This window comes from Lynx rufus, unplaced genomic scaffold, assembly GCF_022079265.1.
Source record: "Lynx rufus isolate CCGP_SWC_20201006 ecotype Redwood Valley unplaced genomic scaffold, mLynRuf1.p SCAF_1, whole genome shotgun sequence".
Classification (NCBI taxonomy): domain Eukaryota; kingdom Metazoa; phylum Chordata; class Mammalia; order Carnivora; family Felidae; genus Lynx; species Lynx rufus.
The window spans coordinates 238,943,697-238,965,008 of NW_025814823.1; the positions used below are offsets into that span (position 1 = coordinate 238,943,697).

Below are 21,312 nucleotides of genomic sequence, written 5' to 3' on the forward strand. Positions count from 1 at the left end.
CTAGGAGTGAGTCCTCCCCTCCTACTGGGAGTGAGCCCCCCCCACCTCCTACTGGGAGTGAGTCCTCCCCCCTTCTGGGAGTGAGTCCTCCCCCCTCCTACCAGGAGCGAGTCCCCCCACCTACTGGGAGTGAGTCCTCCCCTCCTACTGGGACTGAGTTCCCCCCCCACCTCCTACTGGGATTGAGTCCTCCCCCCTTCTGGGAGTGACTCCTCCTCTCTCCTGGGAGTGAGTCTTCCTCCCTCCTACTGGGAGTGAGCTCTCCCCTCCTACTGGGAGTGAGCCCCCCCACCTCCTGCTGGGAGTGAGTCCTCCCCCCTCCTACTGGGAGTGAGTCCCCTCCACCTCCTACTGGGATTGAGTCCTCCCACCTCCTGGGAGTGAGTCCTCCCCACCTCCTACCGGGAGTGAGTCCTCCCCTCCTACTGGGAGTAAGTCCTCCCCCCTCCTACTGAGAGTGAGTCCTCCCCCCTCCTGCTGGGAGTGAGTCCCCTCCTGCTGGTCGGCACAGGTCACACCCATGTGACCTAGGCACTTGTCTTGGGTCTGTTCTTTCCTTTTGTTACGGTTCCTTTGCAGCATCTGTTGTTACAACTTTTACATCCCGTGCACACACAAGTGGCCCCAGATGTCGTGACGTGTTGGAGCATGTCATCAGCTTCTGTATCACACAGGCACTCTAATGCCTGGGGACAGCTCCCCAGCTGTGTCCCAGAGCACTGGTTCCTGTACCGGAAGCCCAGCTGTGCAAGTGTCCCTAGGCCTCGTGACAAATTACCAAACTGGTGGCTTAAGAGAGCGGAAGCTTCTACCCCCTTCTGGAGCCAGAAGTCCAAGGCTGGGGTGTCCCAGGGCCGCCCTCCCTCCGGAGGCCTTCAGGAAAGATCCCTCCTGCCTCTTCCAGCTCCTGCTGGCCCCGCGTCCCTCGTCACAGGCCGCCCCTGTGTGTGTGTCTTTTATAAGGACGCCTGTCCTTGGATGGTCTAGGGTGGTCTCATCTTCAGATCCGTAACTAGTTACGTCCGCGAAGAACGTTTTCCCTGATAAGGTTTCGTGCACAGGTTCTGGGGGTTCAGATGTGGACACGTCGGGACGCGTGGGCTCCGGGTTTCTCTTCTAAGATGTATCTTCCCACGTTTAGATCCTCTTTCCCGACAACCATCCTCTTTGGTGGTGGGAGCACTGACCCACCCCCTCACCAGGGGGCCGTGTGGCACATGTGGCCTGTGGCGCATGGCTGGGCTTGCGGCTGCCTCACCCGTGCTGGGTGGTGTTGATTTCTCCACCTGGGCCAGAAGTGCAGAGCACAGGCGTGGACAGGGCAGGTCCTGGGCGGCGGTGGGGGGGGAGGGGGGAGTCCACACAGCCCCCTGCAGCCCCTGGCCCTTCCCCGCAGTCCTTAGTGTCCCGTGGCCTCCTCCTCGTCTTGTGAGGACACCGGGCCTGGGCTGGGGCCCACCCCACTCCGGGACCACCTCGTCATACATTTGCATCTGCAGACGCCCTGTTTCCAAATGAAGTCACGGTCCTAGGTCACTGGGGTTAGGACGACAGCCTGTGTTTTCGAGAGACACGGTGTGCCCATAATAGGGGCGGGTGGGGTTTAAGCCACATGCCTGGGGCCCTACTGACCCTGGAGCCTTCCCCGCCATCCTCTGTTAGCAGGGGTGCGGTCAGCCTCATTCTTCTCACTTTATCCTGATGGACAGGCCCACGGACGCTGCAGTTACTGCGGACCTTGCAGGGTGTGGGACTGCGTGCTGCCTTGTGAGGGAGCTTTGCCGATGCTCGGTTCCCTCAGGGTCACGCATCGACTGCGGCCTGCCCCTCAGGGCCACTGCTGTCCCTCCTCCGGTCCTGTGGCCTGTTCCCACACGAGTGCCTTCCTTCCCTTCCAGCTCTGATAAAGTACATCCGGCCGGTGTTCGTGTCCCGGTCGGACCAGGATTCCCGCAGGAAGACCGTGGAGGAGATCAGGAGGCGGGCACAGTCGAACGGAAAGTGGCCGCAGGTAGCACAGTCGCGTTTTCAGCAGATCTGTCCCGAGAGATGTGAACTTAGAGGTGGGGCTGGGTGGTGGGGACCCAAAGGGCTAGAACTGGCCTTCCCTGGGGCTGGATTTGTTGTTTCATTTTATTTTTGAGGAGTGTGTGAATTCAGGATTGTGCTAACCTTGGGGTACTTTGGGTCCTGAAATTTTAAAATTCAAACAAGGGAAGCATCGTCAGGCCTGTCTCAAGTTGCTGAAGCCTCTGTATTGAAAGGCGTCTCCCTGTAAGCTCCAACCGGGCGGAAGCTGGCTAACCTGGGCTCCGTGGTTGGCACAATCCCACGTCTCAGCGGCACGTCGGTCCGTGAGGCCTGTCCACTCCTTGTGAAGAGCATGGACGGAGCCCCGAGGGAAGGTCCTGGCCCGGCTGCAGGCCTATGTCGGCTGAGGACGGTTTCAGTCACGCTGTGTATCCTCCCTCCAACGCCGAAGGGCTGGGATCTGTGGGACTCTGTGGGTTCTAGATGTTCAGAAAACCCCAGAAGGCCTGGCTCTCAGGCCCCTGTGCCCCTGGGCAGCCCCACGATTGAGAGCGGCCGCATGGCCACGTGAGCCATATTTTCCAACGTCGGGGGGACTTCTATTATGTCCCTGGGGTCAGCGTGAGTCCGAGTGATTGCAGCTCCGGGTGGGGAGGAGTTTAACCACGTGTGTGGTGTTGCCGCTCTGGCCCGGCTCGGATCCTTCCACCCACGGCCCTCACCTGTGTGCCTTTGCTGCCTGTGTCTCTGTGGGGGCGCACTCCGCACTGGCAGTGTGTCCCCGGGCGGCAGCACCTGGGCCTCATAGCAGCTGTGAGCACACCCTCGTGAGCACTCCCCTCATGAGCACTCCCCCTCGTGAGCACTCCCCCTCGTGAGTACACCCTCCTGAGCACTTCCCCTCGTGAGCACAACCCTCGTGAGCACACCTCGTGAGCACTCCCCCTCGTGAGCACACCCTCGTGAGCACTCCCCCTCATGAGCACTCCCCTCATGAGCACTCCCCCTCGTGAGCACACCCCCTCGTGAGTACACCCTCCTGAGCACTCCCCCTCGTGAGCACAACCCTCGTGAGCACAACCCTAGTGAGCACTCCCCCTAGTGAGCACAACCCTCGTGAGCACACCCTCCTGAGCACTCCCCCTCGTGAGCACTCCCCCTCGTGAGCACACCCTCCTGAGCACTCCCCCTCGTGAGCACTCCCCCTCGTGAGTAAACTCCCTCGTGAGCACACCCCTTTGCACACTCGAAGGAGGCTGTGTTGTGTGTAGGTCTGCACTTCCAGACTTTAGTAGAACCCGTGCTTGGAGAGGAAATCCGTCCATGTATGCCTTCGTCCTGTGTCTGACCCGTTTCAACGGAGTAGATTAAACATCTGAAGTATGTCAGCAGCAGAGAAAATAGATTGTATTCTGAATTATGTCTAAGATTCACCTTTTTTTCTTTTCATTCCAAGATCATGATTTTTCCAGAAGGAACATGTACCAACAGGACGTGCCTAATTACCTTCAAGCCTGGTATGTGGGGGTTTTTTTTTAATTTTTTTTAACGTTTTATTCATTTTTGAGAGAGAAAGACAGAGCATAAGCAGGGGAGGCGCAGAGAGACAGGGAGACACAGAATCCGAAGCAGGCTCCAGGCTCCGAGCTGTCAGCACAGAGCCCGACGCGGGGCTCGAACCCACGAACTGTGAAATCATGACCTGAGCTGAAGTCGGACGCTCGACCGACTGAGCCACCCAGGCGCCCCTGTAGTTTTCTTAATTCCACAGAGAAATTCCTCCTCGAGAAAGCAGGGGAGACCCTTGCTCCCACCGGTGCCTTCCAGATTTCCCACAAAAGTACACCCCAGGCCGGAGACGCTCCTGCGGGACGGGCTGTGAGCCTGGGGTTCCCCTGAGATTTCACAGCTGGCAGCCATGTTGAGGGTCCCTCCAGGCACCTTAATAAGACTTCTGACCAGGAGGGCGAGGGAGAAAAGCTCACGTTAACTCCAAGACCAGCATGAGAGGCGCCAGCGCGGGGCCCGCGGCTCGGGAACTAGGACGCTGCCCTTTCCCCCGCAGGTGCGTTCATCCCAGGAGTTCCTGTCCAGCCTGTGGTTCTGCGGTACCCGAACAAACTGGTGAGCGTGTTTCCCGGGGATTCCGGTGATTTACTTGGGAATGAGAGTTTGAAGACGTTTCAGGCACCGTTTGTAGTCAATCCCGACATTCCAGAACGCTTCAGTATTCGTGCGTGAAGTCCTGTTTTCGTGGGTCGTGAGCAGAGGCCCTTCCTGTCTGTTCGGTCTGATGGTTTGATGTGAGACGGGCCCCCATGTCCCCAGGAGCCTTCACTGCCTGTTTACCAGGAAACACTAAAATTAAGAGTGCTTAAGTTCTGAAAGGCTGGAGACCGTCTCGCAGGAGGGAAAAGAACTAAGTGACTTGGTATTTAATACGCCGTTGTTGTGCGTCTGGCTCCGTGCGGAGGTCTTTGCTTGTGACAGAGCCGAGTAAAAGAAGGGCGTGTGGGGCTCCGAGTGCCTGGGTGATCCCGACGGACCCCCAGCTCAGGGGAGGCAGGGAGCTGGACGGAGCCTCAGCGGGTTCTGGTCACAGGCCCCCGTGCCCTCCGCTGCCACCCCTGTGAGAGCGTCTCACTTCTGCCAGAACCCTGCCGGGGGGACGTCCTTGTACCTCGACAGGTGTCGGGCTCTCGTAGCTGAGCCTGGGCCACAGGGACTCGTGTCCTTGGGCCCTGCCTGGGCACTGGATGCGCTGGACTGTTTCTTGACGGAGGACACAGGAGGTGGGTTTGTCACAGCGAGCTGTGTCTCTGTCCCACTGTGTCTTTGTGACAGCAAAACAGAAACTCCCCAGTCGCAGCACAGTGGGGTCTGGAGTTGCTGGCACGGATGGGGGCAGAGTTGTGGGTGACGTCTGTGGGTGTGAGGGGCCTGGCCCACCTTCTGCCGGACCAGACCCCGTGCCTTCAGGTGCAGACGGACACAAAAGAGGCCCCCAGAGTGGCCAGTGAGTAAACGTCAGAAGCGGAAGCCACGGAAACCGAGAGGTGGCACAGTCTCGCGGTACTTGACCGGAGAGGCCCGTGCGTCAGCCGGCGTCTGAGAGTCAGAGAATCTGTCATCGACGTGTAGAATTCTAGGTTTTCCACTTCTTAAGTTTGCTTTGTCAACTTAGTTTAAGCAAATTGCCTCTCCTGGGTTCTTCTAGAAGCATTCAGCCTGGCTGCTTTGCAGTCTCTTCTCGTTGGCCTGTGTCGTCCTCTTCAGCTGCGTAATTTCCCGGAAAACCGCCACTGACCACTTCGCACCCAGTCCTGTGGGGAGGAGGGTGGGCCAGGGCCATGGGGTCAGCGGCCGGAGAAGCCCCTGAGGTTGGGGTCGGGGAGGGGAGGGTGTTCAGCAGCCTGTGGGAGGGACTTCAGAAGAAAGCCCACGTGGGGGACCGGCGTCAGGGTAGAAACAGGGCGCGTGTCCTCTGACGTCCGTCCCCGCCCAGTGCTGGCACAGCAGCGAAGACCGAGGGTGGGGGGCGTCCACAAGTCTCGGGGTGCTGGGCACGCACAGGCCCCGCAGTGGGGGTACAGGTGGGTGTGGGTTGGAACGCACCTCGCGGTAGGGACCGCTCCCAAGGCCCGCAAGGTAGGCTCCTGGGCCGTAGACCGAAGCTGCGGGACGGCTTGAACAAGGGACGGGACGAGGGATGCACCGGCCCTGGAGCCGTGGGAGGAGAGGAGTGTGTCTAGAGCGGCCCGGCGGTGGTAGCCACCCGCCTGCCCCCTTGTCCCAGAGCAGACTGGGGAAGAAGAGGGCACCAGCGTCTTGGCGAGAGACGGGCAGGTCGAGGCCAGGACGGAGGGCGGGCACACGCTGGGTCAGCTGTGACTCATCCTGCTCCTTTCTTGCCCCCCAGGACACCATCACGTGGACGTGGCAAGGACCTGGAGCGTAAGTGAGACACCGCGCGCTCTCACGCGTCCTGTCCTCCCCAGAAAGCACAGTGGCCCCTCAAGCGACTGGCCTGCACTTTGGCCTGCGTTGTGCACACGTGGGAACTCCGGACACGTGACCCGCTGCTGTTCAACAGCAGTTCAGTTCTGCCCCCTGTGCAAACCAGGTGTACAAACCTGGCCCGTTCTCACCCTCCTGGCGTCCAGGACCTAAGTTCGTTGTGGGAAGGTAACTGGGAGTGGCTCTCCTTCCCACTTGCGCCTGTCGGCTCAGTGACCACCGTCACGTCGGACACCTGCGGCTGCTAGGAAGGGAGGGGAGCTGCGAGGACGGCTCCCCGTCTCAGGCCCGGGGGCTCCAGGACAGCAGGTCTCCCCACGACGCCAGCATTTGAGCTGCTGTTTGGCGGTGGGAAGGGGCTGGTGGAGCCAGGCCCCCAGGCCTTGCCAAGGCATTTGGAACGGGATGCTGGGAAGACTCCCTAGAGGGCAGCGTCTGCGCCGGCGAGGGGTGGGGAGGAGTGATAGCGTTGCGGGGGCTGGAGTGTGGAGGGTGGGTGGCAAGAAGCAAGAGGGAAGCTGGGAAAGGCCGGAGGGGGCTCCTCTGGGCTGTGGCGGTCAGGCTTGGGGGTGGCAGTGACGGGGCAGAAGTCGGGTGTGCACGGAGTTAAGAGGGCACTCGTCCACTGTGGAGGGTGAGCGATGGCCCGAGGACAGGACTCGGATGGCTCCCCTTGTCCAACTTCTGCAAAGAACAGGGTGGTGATGCCGGTCAGGAGCTCTAGGGCCGGGCCCGGAGAGGTCTGCGTCACTGGGGACGGCCAGGTCGGGGACAGCGTCAGGTAGGCGAGGTGTCCTGAGCTGGAGGACACACGGGGGAAACATGGCATGCAGGGCAAAGGAGAGCTGCAGGGTCGGTGCATTTAGTAGGGACGGGGAAGTCCCCTGTTCAGGAAAGGTAGCCCCATCCTCCTCACTGCTGCGAGGTTCGGGTCAGGCTGAGGGAGGCTCGGCGTCCGCTGAAAGAATTCACTGCACAGTGGTGCCCTCTGCAGGGGAAGGCGTCCGGAGGCTCTGCTCCAGAATCGGAAGTAGTTTAAACAAAATCGAGAATCCTTTAACCAATGCTGTAAATCTGTTTGTTCGTTTTAAGGTTGAAAATCCTGTGGCTCACGCTCTGTCAGTTTCACAATCGAGTGGAAATCGAGGTTTGTATAGATGCGGCGTCCTCTACAATGTCATGTCGGGGTTTATAAAGGTAGGAACCGTAGTGTTGGCGTCGAGGTCTGCGTAGATGCACCGCGATACGGTGTTACGTCGGGCTCTATACAGATACAGCGTCGCACAGGGTTATCCCCTGTGCAGATACAGCTTAGGCAACCTTCACTGGGGTGTATACAGATACAATGTTGTATTAACGTCTGTACCAACAGATGTGATACAGCGTCTGCAAGTAAAGTTGTATGTTGACGTCTACACGGATACAGCGTTTCACAGTCTGTGACTGGGGACTGTACGGATATGAGTTGAGCATTGTTACGTCGTTGTCCGTACAGATGTAATGTCATGTTGGTGTTGTGCAAACACAATGTGACATTACCTGTGTGGACGTGGTGTTAGCGGACACTGTGTCATATTTGTGTCTGTGGGGATGTGTTGTACGACGTCGGGGTCTCCACAGACGCAGTGTTACGTGTTGTCGCGGCACATACTATACAGTGTCACGTTGTGTCTCAGTGTTATACGCATCTGTCTTGCTTTGTAGCTCCTTAGAGGTACTTCCCGTGGCTTTTCATCAATCACATTGTGTCTCTTGCATGATTTTGAATCCATTTACATAGGACTTTAAAAATCCACAACCGTCTTTTAACACGGTTAGCAAATTGGCGCATACGCGGTGAGTTATGTTTTGGCGTTTTTACGTGGTCTGATACTGGCGAGTTCATGTGGCACATGTCTCGTACTGCTGTTTTCTGTTTGATGCTCGGTCGGATCGCATAACCTGCCTCCTGGCTTGCAGCCCGTTGGGTGTCCCCGAGTCACGACTCCTGTTCCCTCCACTCTGTTAAATAGTCATAATCGTGCAGCCTGCATGTTTCATCCAAGTGCATGAGGGAGGAGGGTTCCTTTTTAAGAAGGGAACCAATAGGCTAGTCCCGCACCGCAGAGCAGGGATGGCCCGTTCATGGCATGGAGGGTGTAACGAGACAACGTCCTTCCGGTAAAAGTTGTCGTGTTGCACCGAACTTACTGATGAGCCTGGCTTTTGGCCGGAACTCCGGGTTTGTTACTTCAGGAGAACAGAAGCCACTTAATCACAACAGGCTGAAGCAAAGGGTCCCCGGCCCGCATCCGAGGGTGGCGGGCCTGCCCCTTAGAACTTTGTATGTGGCTCGTGTGCCGGTGGCCCGGAAGCAGCCGGTGCAGGGGCCTCGGAGGACCGTGCCTCCGGTGTGAACTCCATTTCACGCCTCGTTTCTGATGTTCTGAGTTCAAAAGACACAATGACTTTTTGAAATCGCTCTAAGTGTCTTTACTCACGCCATGCTTACGGGTGTCCGTGAGCACCTGTTGTGACTTCCACGGCGTCTAGTTCATGGTGCCGGGTGAATGAAGTCACGTGATGAGGACTGGTGGGGTTTCGGGATGTCCTTGTACTGTCAGATGTCTGTGATAAAGAGAGAGGGCACAGTGACGCCTGCACACAGTGGGGCGGCAGCAGAGCGTGGGACTCACTCATTTAAAGCGCCGCTCACGCGAATGCACACTTCCGTGGGACGGTTTGTCATAATCTGAAAATGCAGCGGATGTCAAATCTGGTGCTTTTTCATGAGGAAATAGTTTGTCGTGTTACCCCCAACACCAGCTGAGGCCTTTCGAGAGGAAGGCACACGAATAACTTTTTTGCATCCGTAGAGGAAGATTCCGTGTGAGATTCACCCACTGCACCTGCAGGCAGGGGGCGCTCGTGGGTTGTGAGTGTTCACACACGTGTCCGTGCATGCGTGCACGCGCACCGTGGCCACTTTGAAGATGGTTCTAACGGAAAGTGCTTTGACAGACCTTAATCGTGTCAGACTTGCGACCGTCACCTCCGGTGGCCTGGTGATGCCTGTGGAAGTAACTCGGCCTTCTCTGTGCTCAGTTCCTTCCCGTGTACAGCCCCTCAGACGAGGAGAAGAAGGACCCGGCCCTGTATGCCAGCAACGTGCGGCGCGTCATGGCAGAGTGAGTGCTGTCCCTCCCACGCCCCGGGCGCAGGCCCCCGCCGCCACCCTGGTGCCCCTGTCACTGCCCGAGGATGGCCCGGGGCTGCCCCTCAGCCGCAGCTTCCTCCTGAGCCCTGGGAGCAAACTAGCCAGTAGCCGTAGGAAAACGGTCTCTGCAGAAGCGAGCGAGGGCCTGTTGAGTGTGCACACGGGCGGGGGGCGTGCGTGGCCATCTTTTCGCACCTCCGGTGGCCGTGGGGTCACGGTTCTGCCTCTGCCTCGTTGCTTAACTTGGTGAATTCAGACGCGTGGGTAGGAACCAGTCAGCCCAGTGCCGGGTCTGCGCCCGAGGGCGAGGGGCCGCACCGCCTGGGGGCCCACGGGGCTGTCCTGTGTGTCCGCTCTCTGTTCACCCGCTGCAGTAGCCGTCAGCCCTCTTCCTCCCTCTTCCCAAGTCTAATCCTGGAAGATAAAGTGCTTCCGCAACGAGCATGCGTGCCCTCGGGGAGTTTCTCCCTTTTGTTTCCATATCCTTCCCGGCCGTTGTGCACGGGGAGACGTCAGCCTGCGCCCTCCGCACCCCCTCCCCCCGTGTCCCGTCTCCTCTCTCCTCCTCTCTTCTACTCCCCGGCAGCAGGGGCTGCCTCTGTGTGGCCACTGAGGTCCCGGGAGGGGTTCTCAGAGCCCAGGGGCAGTAGGGGGTTCTGGGCAGGTGTTCTCCTCTGGACCTGCCGCAGGCCTCTGTCCGTGGGCCGCAGGTCACGAGGAAGTTTGACGTTACCTGCCACTTCTTCCGGCCTTTGTTCCCACAGCGCTGTGGGGGGTGATGTTGGGGCTGCGGGGAACGGAGCCTACAGGCTTCTGGAGATGGGGCTGTTGATAAGGTCGCCCTTTCTTGTAATTTACTGAGATGTTTGCAAACCGACTGAGACTCACGTCCCGCAGGACCGTGAACTCTATCGGGTAACCGTGTGCTTTTTCCTTCTCTCAGCTTTAGGGCAGCCGGGAGCGCATGAGGAATGTCACCCGTGTCCCACGGGGGGAGGGGAGGGGTGCCAGCTTCGCCCTCAGCCCGCCCCACGCCCTCCCCAGCGCCGGGCTCCCGGGGTCGCCCTGCACGGGCTCCTTGCTGTGCCGCTTGGGGGGGGCTGACGGGGTGCCCTCCTCTCCCGCAGGGCCCTGGGCGTCTCGGTGACCGACTACACGTATGACGATTGCCAACTGGCCCTGGCGGAAGGCCAGCTCCGTCTCCCCGCGGACACCTGCCTTCTCGAGTTCGCCCGGCTGGTGAGGGGCCTGGGGTGAGTCTGCTTTTTCTCGCTCGAGCCGTCAGCCCGGAACGGCCCTCCCTCGAGGCTGTGGCGGGTTTGACGAAGCTCGAGTGGTTTGCTCAGCGACGGGGAGAGCTCTGAAGGGCACTGCCGAGACGCCGCCTCTAAGACAGGAAGCTTCCGGAAACTTCTGTCAGGCCCTCGCAGGGGCCCCCACCCCTGCAGTTGTTGGTGATCAGGCTGGAGATGGCAGTGGGCGCGGAGGGTCCGCGGGGGCCGTCGAGCAGATAAAAGGGCTTGTGCTCAGGGTTTCGGGGGGGTTTCCAAATACCCACTTCAGACCCCCAGTGCTCGGCAGCGGTCTCTGTGGGCTCCACCCGGAGGACCGTCGCAGCGCGGCCGGCGGCCGCCCCCACTTGCCCGAGGGTGGGTCCCCACAGCTGGCGGGGCCTCGTTCCTGTAGACGCCGAGGCAAAATTATTAGAACACTTTTTTTTTTATTTTTTATTTTTTATTTTTTTTTTAATTTTTTTTTTTCAACATTTATTTATTTTTGGGACAGAGAGAGACAGAGCATGAACGGGGGAGGGGCAGAGAGAGAGGGAGACACAGAATCGGAAACAGGCTCCAGGCTCTGAGCCATCAGCCCAGAGCCCGACGCGGGGCTCGAACTCCCGGACCGCGAGATCGTGACCTGGCTGAAGTCGGACGCTTAACCGACTGCGCCACCCAGGCACCCCAGAACACTTTTTTTTTAAATGAACTTGCCTCTTGTTGTAAAAGCAACTTCACTCTTTTCTTGAATTTTCTAACAGTACGTTTCCTGTTCTTAGCATGCTGTAATTTCACCGAAAAACGTTCTTCCTTCTCTTTTTGTGTAGGTTGAAACCAGAAACACTGGAGAAAGATCTGGATAAATACTCCAACCGGGCCCAGACGCAGGGGGGACGCAGGGTGGGCCTCCCCGAGTTCGCCGAGTACCTGGGCGTCCCCGTCTCAGACACACTACAAGACCTGTTCTCCCTGTTTGATGAGGTGGGGCCATAGCCCTGTGAGCAGTTTCGAGGCAAAACCTCCAGCTTTTCCAGCTTTTCCGTGTACATTGTTTTGTTACGATAGAAGCATCTCTTGGAGACTTAGGAAGCAGGGCGGGAACGACCCCTCCGCGCCCGTCCCACCAGCCTCCTCAGAGTTTTCTCCCGTGCTGTTAAACGCACACAGAAGTCGGACGTTTAAGTTAATGTCTGCTGATAAACATACCTGTGGTTTGGGGTTTTACGGTGGGACCGCCAAAAACCTAGTAATATCAGTGTCCCCTTCCCCAGAAATCCAGAATTCCCAAATAACGGGCCTGTTTCCCCATGATCGGCACGTGGGTCGCCACGGACCTCCCGACCAGCGCGAGAGGACCCCCCAGCACAGCGTCCCTCACCCCCGCCAGCCATGCGTCACAGTCGGGTCACGTGTCGTGGCTGGACCGGGGGTCCACGGCCACCCGCACCAGCTGGGCCCCGGGGGTGGAGCTGGGAGACCATACGCCGGGAGCGGTGGCCCGCTCTTTCCCGAATGTTGGCGTCGAGGGATGGACCCCCGTGGCGGCCAGTCCCACGGCAGGCCATGTGCCGAGCAGCCCCTTCAGCCACAAATGTGTGTGAACAGCACAGCACGTTCCACGTGAATATCACAGCGTGTCCTCTGTGGCGACGTGCCACGTTCCGTGCGGCCTGGCCCGTGGTGGGACCAAGGAGAGGCAAGCGTGTGACTCGGGCACGTCAGAGACGCCGCAGGCACTCACAGGTCACGGTGACGGGCGTCCTGCTGACGCGTCGCAGTGCGTGGCCCCGTGTGCCCCTGTCACAAACCGGCGGGCTGGCCTGGAGGGTGCCCCTCGCGGAAAGGCCGCTCGCAGCTGCGTCCTGGCCGCGCGCTCCCGTCGTCGGAGCCCCAGCCGTGGCGGTGTTTTCACGCTGGCACTTTGCCACGGTGTCGCGTTGGAACACAGCAGCGAGCGGCGTCCCCAGCACGTGCATCGGGTGGGGACCCGCAGACCCCCCGCCGCGGCTCGCGGCTGTTAGGTCTTACTTCCCACCCCGGGCGCCCAGTGGCCCTGCGACGCAGACACTCCCCGTTCCACACAAAGACCCTCAGACCCAGAAGCTAAAGGGCCGGGAACACACAGGCTGAGGGGCCCGAAGTGAACTCACCTGCCCGGCCCCTGAGCTCGCTCCGGAGGCCACCCCGCCTGGACCACGGGCGTGGCGCCATCCCAGGGAAGCCTGTCCCTTCCCTTCGGGGGACGGCAAGGGACCCTTGTGCCCCCACCCCTGTGCCAGAAATCTCCCCGCCCGCGAGGCCTCCACCTCCCCGTCCCGGCTCATCCCACGCCCCGTGGCGGCCTGCTCGCTCAACAGCAGCCCGGCCCGCAGGCTTCCTGGGGACGTGCAACGTGGGCGCACGGCAGGCCAGGCTGGGTGCCCCCCTTTCCACGTGCTCACCTAGGTTCTCGGGGCACAGATGAGAGCCTTGCTGTCTGCTGGGGTTTTCTAGAAGGAGAGCCTTAGGCAGCGGGCACCGCATCGCGTGAACTTTCCGGAGGAGATTCACGTGCTGCTCTCGTAGACTTTGAGAATCAGTTGTAACGTCCTAAAAGCGTGTGTGCTGAGGTCACCTTGTAAAGGCCAGTCGGCCGTGAATGTTCTTACAAAATAGTCATGTCGTGCCCGCGTGGCTCATTTGGCTAAGCGTCCAACTTCAGCTCACGGTCCGTGGGTTCGAGCCCTGCGTCAGGCTCTGTGCTGACAGCTCGGAGCCTGGACCCTGCGTTGGATTCTGTGTCTCCCTCTCTGCCCCTCCCCTGCTCACGCTCCATTTCTCTCTCTCTCTCTCTCTCTCTCTCAATAAAACAGATAAACACACACACAAAAAATTTTAATATGCATTTCATGTAAGCAGGTAATAGCAAATCAAGTGGAACTTTTTTTTTTTTTTAAGTTCATCTTGAGAGAGAGAGAGAGAGAGAGACAGAGAGAGAGCGGGTGCACACACGGGAGGGCCCGGGAGAGAGAGAGAGAGAGAGTCCCGGGCGGGCTCTGTGCCGACTCAGGGCTCCGTCTCAGGAACTGTGAGGCGTGACCTGAGCTGAAGTCCGGAGTCGAACACTTAGCTCACTGAGCCACCCAGGTGCCCCTAACCTTCCCGTTAATGTCCAGGGATTAGCGTTAACACCCCAGCACCGCCCCACACTCGCGCGCGGAGGGACCGGGCTGTGCCCTGAGGCTGTGTCTCCTTCCCAGAGTGGAGACGGCACGATGGATCCTCGGGAGTGTGCCGTCGCCCTGTCCGTCGTCTGCCGGCCGGCCCGGACTCTGGACACCATCCAGCTGGCATTCGGGGTAAGCGCGGAGTGCGTATGAGGTCAGTTCGTAGGGACGGTGAGACGCAGGTCCCATCAGGCCTGCCGCACCCGTTTACGAGCCCTCGCGGGACGGACGGACGGACTTCCTCTGTGCCCAGCCGCCGTTCTCGCGTAAGCTCGTGTCAGCCGTCGTTTGTGAAAACGCCCAAAACGTCCTCGATCCATTTCCTCCTGCAGTTCACGGTCCACACTCACAAGAAGGGCATGGGGTAGGATCTTTGTGAGTTCCGGGGCGCCTGGACAGGGCTGCCCTACGCCATCCATCCGGCGCAGCCCGCACCCGGTCCGCTCTCCCACCGCGGCCTCTCCGTCAGCGCGTCGGCTCAGGCTGCACAGCGGCTGTGTGCCCAGCGCCGAGCCTTCCGCCACATCCCCGGGATTCCGAGAGTCTGAGAAACACCCATGACGGGGTCCCGGCTCACGCGCCCTCACCCGGCCGCCTCCCCAGGACACTGTCAGCTGGGATGGGGCTGGGCCGGCTTCGCTCCCCAGAAACACAGTTTTGTCAGGGTCTGAGAACGGCTCCTTGTTACAGATGCACCTCCTGTTCTAACTTTCTTTGAAGGTTTTTGTTTTTGAGACAGAGAGAGACAGAGCATGAGCAGGGGAGGGGCAGAGAGAGAGGGAGACACAGAACCCAAAGCAGGCTCCGGGCTCTGAGCTGTCAGCACAGAGCCCAGTGCGGGGCTCAGACTCACAGACCGTGAGGTCATGACCTGAGCCGAAGTCGGACGCTCGACCGACTGAGCCACCCAGATGCCCCCAGATGCAACTCCTATTAGCCAGACTCGTGAGAGCCTGATGTATAAGCCAGGCAGTGCTTGTATCTCAGTGCTGGGGTCCCACTGGACGGGCGGGCTTCTCAGGCCACTGAAGGAGGGGGAGCCCGGGAGAGGGTGGCCCCCGGCTAACGGGCAGACCGACGGTGACCAGCCCTGGGGTGCTCACGCTGCGGTTGACAGCTGGTGCCAGCCCCACAGGGACTCTCTCGGTCACTCGCCAGCACCTAAGCAGAAGCTGTTGGAAAAGGTCAGTGGGTCAGCCATCCCCTCAAGGTCAAGCAGGTGGTGGCACATCCATTTCATTGAGCACCCACGCGTCCCACCACCCGGAGGCCCCCTGCTAGGGCAGCTGGGTGTGGCGCAGGCCTCCGTGCTCCTGGGAGTGGGAGCCGTGGGGTCAGGGCCTCTGCACAGTTGGGGGATCGTGGGTGACACCTGCCTCTGCCTGCAGATGTACGGGTCACAGGACGGCTGCGTCGATGAAGGCGCCCTGTCCAGCATCCTCAAGACTGCCTTAGGCGTGGCCGAGCTCACCGTGACCGACCTCTTCCGGGCCATCGACGAGGAGGAGACGGGGAGGATCACGTTTGGTGAGTGGCCCGGGCTCAGGGGGAGGACGGCTGCATTGTGCAGGCGTGTGCCCAGGAGGCGAGCCGCGGGAGACACCATCCATGCTCGCCAGGGCCCCGCGGTGTCTCGGGCTACACAAGATTGTCCGAAGGAAGGTTCTTCCCCAGACCTGGCGGGGATGGGTTAGGGCACTTGGGATCTGATCCCTGCAGGGAATTAATAGGACCAGACTTCAAGCCCAGGCTCGGAACCCCAGATCCATGCCACCCCCGAGGGCAGCGGGCGGTGTGTGCTGAGGCCGGGCTGTGGCCGCCCACGGGGGTCCGCGATCCGGGTTCTCCGTGGAGGCGGGGAGCCAGCCCCATCAGGACCGACCGCTGCAGGGAGGGGGTGGGGGGTCGGCTCATCGCTTTCGGCCACGCAAAGTGGGACAGCCAAGATCTTCGGGGACTCAGACCTGAAACCCACCCGCAGGCCAAGGAGGAAGGGGGAGGGGCAGTAGGACCCCCAGGAGGCAGCCCCCTGTGCACACCAGCCAGTGCGCACGTCTGGAAGTGAATGTTTCCTCGCTAAAAAAAACAGTAGACATTTGCTCAGGAAAGGTCATTGTTCGTGTCTTGTTTGGATGTGTTTTTAAATTGCGTCCAAATGTCAGACACGTGTGTTGGTTTAGCGTGAGTGTGTGTGTGTGTGTGTGTGTGTGTGTGTGTGTGTGTGTGCGTCTCCGCCTGAGGGCAGGTGGTGTTGTCCGGGCGCACTGAGGCGTGGTGATGACGTGCCAAGTGAGCACCTTCCAGAAAAGCCCTCCCACACCCAGGCCTAGAGCGTCTCCAAGCCGTTGGGGCGCCCCGGGGGCACTCCCCACCCCAAGACTGGGTCCCAGGCCTGGTAGACGACGCGGGGGCTCAGAGCCACTCAGGTGATCGGCCGGGAGGGCGACCCTGGTGTCTCCAGCGCGTAGACGGATCACCAGTGGCGCCTGCCTCGCAGGTTATCAGGTCACGGTGTGGACACTTTGTCCTGCCTCTGAGCCGACTCCTGAGTGAACAGCGGCTCCTTTGCACGTGCCAAGCACCCGGAGTACGCCTGCGCCTCGAAGAGCACGTTCGCCTTAGATTTCCCCAAGGCGGCAAAGCCGAATGGCTCTGAGCCCCATTCATGCGCAGCCCCCCTCCCCCCCATGGACCCCAGCCCTCCCCCCTCCTCCCCCCAATGGACCCCAGCCCTCCCCCCTCCTCCCCCACATGGACCCCAGCCCTCCCCCCATATGGACCCTAGCCCTCCCCCTCCCCCCACATGGACCCCCCCAGCCATCCCCCTCCCCCCCCACATGGACCCCAGCCCTCCCCCCTCCCCCCACATGGACCCCAGCCCTCCCCCTCCCCCCCACATGGACCCCCCCCAGCCATCCCCCTCCCCCCCCACATGGACCCCCCCAGCCATCCCCCTCCCCCCCCACATGGACCCAGCCCTCCCCCCTCCCCCCACATGGACCCCAGCCCTCCCCCCTCCCCCCCCACATGGACCCCAGCCCACCCCCCTCCCCCCACATGGGCCCCACCCCTCCCCCCTCCCCCCACATGGACCCCAGCCCTCCCCCTCCCCCCACATGGACCCCCCCCCAGCCATCCCCCTCCCCCCCCACATGGACCCAGCCCTCCCCCCTCCCCCCACATGGACCCCAGCCCTCCCCCCCTCCCCCCCCACATGGACCCCACCCCTCCCCCCTCCCCCCCCCACATGGGCCCCACCCCTCCCCCCTCCCCCCACATGGACCCCAGCCCTCCGGGGAGGGTGTGAGATGTAAGCTGGTTGCCCATGCAGAACCAGGCATGGGGGCCCCAGGTTCCAGACGTCTGTCCCCCTGTAACCCAGGCGCCCGTCTTTTCAGCCGACTTCCGCAGGTTTGCAGAAGCGTTCCCCGACTTTGCAGAGGACTACCTCTACCCTGACCAGACGCGTCCTGAGAGCTGCCCGCAGACGCCCCCAGCTGCAGCCCCCAACGGCTTCTGTGCTGACTTCAGCCCTGAAAACTCGGGCATTGGGAGGAAACCTTTCCGGAAGAAACTGGACTAGGATGAAGGTTTCTGGCAAGGTGAGGCGTCTCCGTGGCCCAGTCACCACCCGCCTCCACGTGGCCGTGCGCCCGCCGGCCTCAGGCCCATCCACAAGACTCGGGCTCGCCACCCTGCTCCTCCGTGGACAGCACCGCGTGAGGGAGGCCGCGTGGCCGGGTGCCTGTCCCCGTCGCCCGGACCATCCTGGCTCGTTTCCACCACGGTCTCTGCCACGTCCCCGTTCGTGTCCCTTCTCGGCTGCTCGCCCGGCGGACGGGCCTTCACGTGCACGCGCGACACACGCTTGAGACCAGGGCGCGTCACGCGTGTTTCCATCCCAGCACAGACCGTCCGCCGACCTTGGGGGTCACAGGCTGGCTGGGCCGCATCTAGTTCTAAACGTTTCTGTATCTGTGGGCGCTCGCGGGCGTTTTATAAACTTCGTTTAGATACTTCGGGAAGCTCACAGCGTTTTTTAAAAAAAAAAACAAACTTGTTTTCTACTTCATTTTTCCTTTCAGGGCTAGAGGATATTTATTTACGGGCCCTTTTGTGATCAGGTCCGAGGCTGTGTGGGGCTTTGACTTCAGCCTCTTGCCGGCCTCTCTCCACCAGGTCCACCCGTGTCTGGGTCCCCCACACACGTGGCCCAGAGCTCCCATCCGCCTCTTTAACCCTTTTCAGACCCCTCTTTTCTACAGACGTTACCAGCCTGGTGTCTCCATGTAACGGGACGTGATCTGCCTCCCCGTGCACATAGCGGCCTCAACGGTGGTGCTGGGCCGGCAGGGGGGCTGCCGACGGGCCGGGCCCGCTGGGAGGCCGACCCTCGTCCCTGCTCCCGGTGCTGGGTCCCACGTGTGCAGGGGGAGGAGCTGTGGGGGAAGGGAACCGTGTGCAGACCGCGGGAGCCGGTGCCGGGGGGACAGCCCGTGTGGATGGCAGGAGGTCCGGGGAAGGCCGTCAGGCCTCTGGTGACCCCGAGGGGAGGAGCACAGCCTCCAGACGCAGGAAAGGGACGGTTCCTGTCGCCTCTCCCGCCCGGAGCTCAGCCCGGATCACTCCCTGGACACACAGCTGGAAACCTGTCCTTAAAGCACAATATAAGCCCTGCGGTCTCCACTCCGTTCCCTGAAGCAAAGCCTCTGGGTTTGCCTGGGGGGAAAGTTCTTCTGAATTTCTAAATAAGTTGTATTTTGTTCTTGGGCCTCTGCGTAGGAAGTGACCGCCAGGCCCGAAGTACAGGAAAAAGCGTTTGTAACCTCCCCAGGAGTTCTCGGTGCGCATTTCCATCCACGGCCACGGCCATGAGTGAAGGAAAAGCCCCCCGGCCTCGGCTGTGCCCCCTCCCCGACCACACCAGCGTGACAGTGCCAGCTGGGCGCCCGCGGTGGCCAGACACAGCCTGGCGGTTCACGGCGATCAGTTATGTGACTGTAGATGCATAAAGTTTTGTTTTTAAGAGAGAAAACGTACAAGTGACGGACGAAGGAGGTGAACAGACTAAGATATCCCGAGGGGAGGCCCCTCCCCGTCTGCGCATGAAGGGCTGTTTGAACGGAATGCCGTGCGCGTTTTCAGGAAAAAAGCCTCTGATAAGCAGACTTGGGATGGATGTTTGTTCTTCCGTGCGGCCTCGCACCTGCGGGCGTTCAGAACGTGGATATGGATGGACCCCTTTTGTGGGAGGTGGGGACGGAGACGACGGGGGCCCCGCGGGGACCGGGGGTCCGGGGTGGGCTCCGTGAAACAGCTTTGGTCTCCACTGGAATGAATAAAGTGTAAAGTCGTACGTACCTGAGGACGCGCCTTGTCACGTGTCGTTCTTTATTGGAAACGCGACCGCAGACGGTTCTTGGGCCACGACCGAGAACCCGTCACGATGGGGTTTCTGGGGCATGTTTGGAAAGCCCCGGAATTTAAATTCTGTCGCAAACGCGCTCCTGCCGGCCGGGGGCAGCGGCTGACACCCCGGGAACCCAAACGCGTGCGGCCGCCCGCCTGCCTGGTGGGTCGGTTCCTGGGATTTCGCAGACGTTCCGCGTGGCGCAGCTTTGAGAAAGGGTCCGGCGCTCGGGCCTCTTCTCAAGGCCGTAAAGGGCTCAGAAGTGGAAGAAGAGAATTCTACGTCCAGGTCACGACAGTCCCCAGAAGTAACCGCAACAAGACGGTTAAGTGGCCGCTCCCTCCAAGGACGGGGGAATGCGCCACGGCCCTGCTCCGTGTGACGCGCCAGAGAAGCCCGCCCGCGGGGTGGGCTGGGAGGGTGCGCCCCCAGGTGGCACTCACCCGTGAAACGGTTTTTACTTCTTTGCCCTGTTTCTTGTCATAACTGGGTGTTGCCTCTCAAAGGGTTCAAGTCACATTCGAAGACGGGGGCTTCCGGGTGTGGCGGGAAGAAGCAGCAGCCGCCATGGGCTGTGGGAACCGTGGCGGTGACAACGGGGTGTGCCTGCCGCGGCCTCTGGGCACTCGGCACATCCACGTCCCTGCCGGGCACGGGCTTGACGGGGACGCGCACCCTCGGGAAGTCTCCATCAGGGACCAGGGGCAGAAGAGGCGTCTCCGCGGCCCCGGCCAGGCCCCTGCTGCGCCCCCCGGAGCCGCCGGTGGGAGAGCGCCAGACCCCTGGCCTCGGCTGGTGGAGCGGCGCTCTGAACGCTCGACGGGCGCTGCCCGTCCGTCCCCTGTCCGCTCCCGCACACGCCTCCCGTCCGGGGTGCTGCCCCTGAGCCGCCGCTCCAAACAGACGCGTTACCTTCTCCCCGGGACTAACCCGCCCGCGGACCTTCGCGTCCAGTCCTGGGCAGCGTGAACGCGGACGCGGTCACGCACCCCCCCCCCCCAATGTTGTCTAACAACACAGAGCTCACGTCCACCGCCGTTCACGTTCCCACCCACAGCACGGTGAGTCCACGGAGTGGGGGGAGTCAGTGAACGGCCAACCACCTGCGGCGTGTGCTCCGTCGCACAAGCACACGCCGTGCACGCGCACACACCAGGCCAGGAAGGCGTCCGCGTGGCCGCTTACGGGGTTTCCCACCCGCACGCACGTGGCCTTGGCTCCCGCCGTCCCCGGAAAGTGAGTGTCCTTACCTAGCGGAGCATCTCCGTCCCGGAGGTATCTGGAGCCTTTATCAGCCACGATCTTAGTGATGAAAGTGCCTAGAGGGCCACGGGGCTCCGCCCTCCCCGTCCTGCGGGCCGCTGAGCTCAGTGCGGGGGAGGGGGGGTCAGCTGTGTCCCCAGGCGGTGGCGCTCCATCCTTAGGAACCATGACCTCAAAGCGAAGGAGCCCAAAGCCGCGAAGCGGAAGTGCGTGACCCGCCTCCCGGGAACGAGGGCATCCGGCAGGTCCCCCCCTCGCCCCGGGGGACAGGCCACTTGCAGACCCGGCGGTGTCTGGGCGGCGAGCCGGTCCGCCGGGCGGACAGCACAGGGAGGGCCGGGGAGTCTGCGCAGGAAACACGTCAGCGCTGTTCCCGCTTCCCAGGCCAGAGAACCACGCGCAGCTGGAATCGGCTTGGGGGGGGGGGGGGGTCTGTCCGGAGGAGGCACCCGCCATGAGACGAAACCACCCCAGCCCCCCCTCCCCCCCCGTTACTACCAGGTGTCAGAAGAGCCGCCGCCCTGCCTGGGTCACAGGAGTGTCTCCTGCTAGGAAACAGCCCTCGGGACACGCCCACATCACGGGTGTCGCCCCGGGCCGGGTCCTGGTGCCTCGGGGCTCCTTCGTCCAGCAAGGCCAGCTGCTTCCGGGAGGGGGGGGAGCTCCGTAAGAGCAGGGCTGCAAGCGCACGCCCGGGCTTCCTTTGGCAAAGCCCCGCCCCTAGTGTCGCACACGACACGCCGTGCGGAAGGAAGCCCCCGGTTAAGTGTGCAGACGGTGCTGGCAGGGGTGCCCAGGGCAGAGAGACAAACACATGCCTGGAAGGAGCATATTAAAATGAGGACACGGCCTCCCTCGTGAAGGAGGATCCAGGGTGATCGGCCGCACTCCAGGGAGCGGCAGCACCTCGGG

The 21,312-nt window shown here is 61.4% G+C and overlaps 1 protein-coding gene and 1 long non-coding RNA gene across 3 annotated transcripts in view; one reads left to right on the forward strand and one right to left on the reverse strand.

The window, feature by feature from the left end:
- LPCAT1 (lysophosphatidylcholine acyltransferase 1) overlaps nt 1–19,092 on the forward strand; it is a 43,688-nt gene extending 24,596 nt beyond the window's left edge. The window contains exons 4-14 of the mRNA XM_047094294.1: nt 1,899–2,011; nt 3,488–3,548; nt 4,097–4,155; nt 5,951–5,985; nt 7,141–7,195; nt 9,133–9,215; nt 10,372–10,497; nt 11,349–11,502; nt 13,761–13,859; nt 15,116–15,254; nt 17,126–19,092. Of these exons, the coding sequence (XP_046950250.1) occupies nt 1,899–2,011; nt 3,488–3,548; nt 4,097–4,155; nt 5,951–5,985; nt 7,141–7,195; nt 9,133–9,215; nt 10,372–10,497; nt 11,349–11,502; nt 13,761–13,859; nt 15,116–15,254; nt 17,126–17,310 (1,109 nt within the window). The 3' untranslated portion in view covers nt 17,311–19,092. The remainder of the gene's footprint in view (nt 1–1,898; nt 2,012–3,487; nt 3,549–4,096; nt 4,156–5,950; nt 5,986–7,140; nt 7,196–9,132; nt 9,216–10,371; nt 10,498–11,348; nt 11,503–13,760; nt 13,860–15,115; nt 15,255–17,125) is intronic.
- LOC124522716 (uncharacterized) lies at nt 17,796–21,106 on the reverse strand. Of its 2 annotated transcripts, XR_006964828.1 has the most exons (3): nt 20,899–21,106; nt 19,089–20,745; nt 17,796–18,933 (listed from the first exon to the last, which is right to left on the reverse strand). It is a non-coding gene; the product is annotated as an uncharacterized LOC124522716 (long non-coding RNA). The 2 variants fall into 2 exon arrangements; XR_006964827.1 differs by lacking the exon at nt 20,899–21,106 and having other exon boundaries at nt 19,089–20,885.
- Between the last annotated feature and the right edge of the window lie 206 nt (nt 21,107–21,312).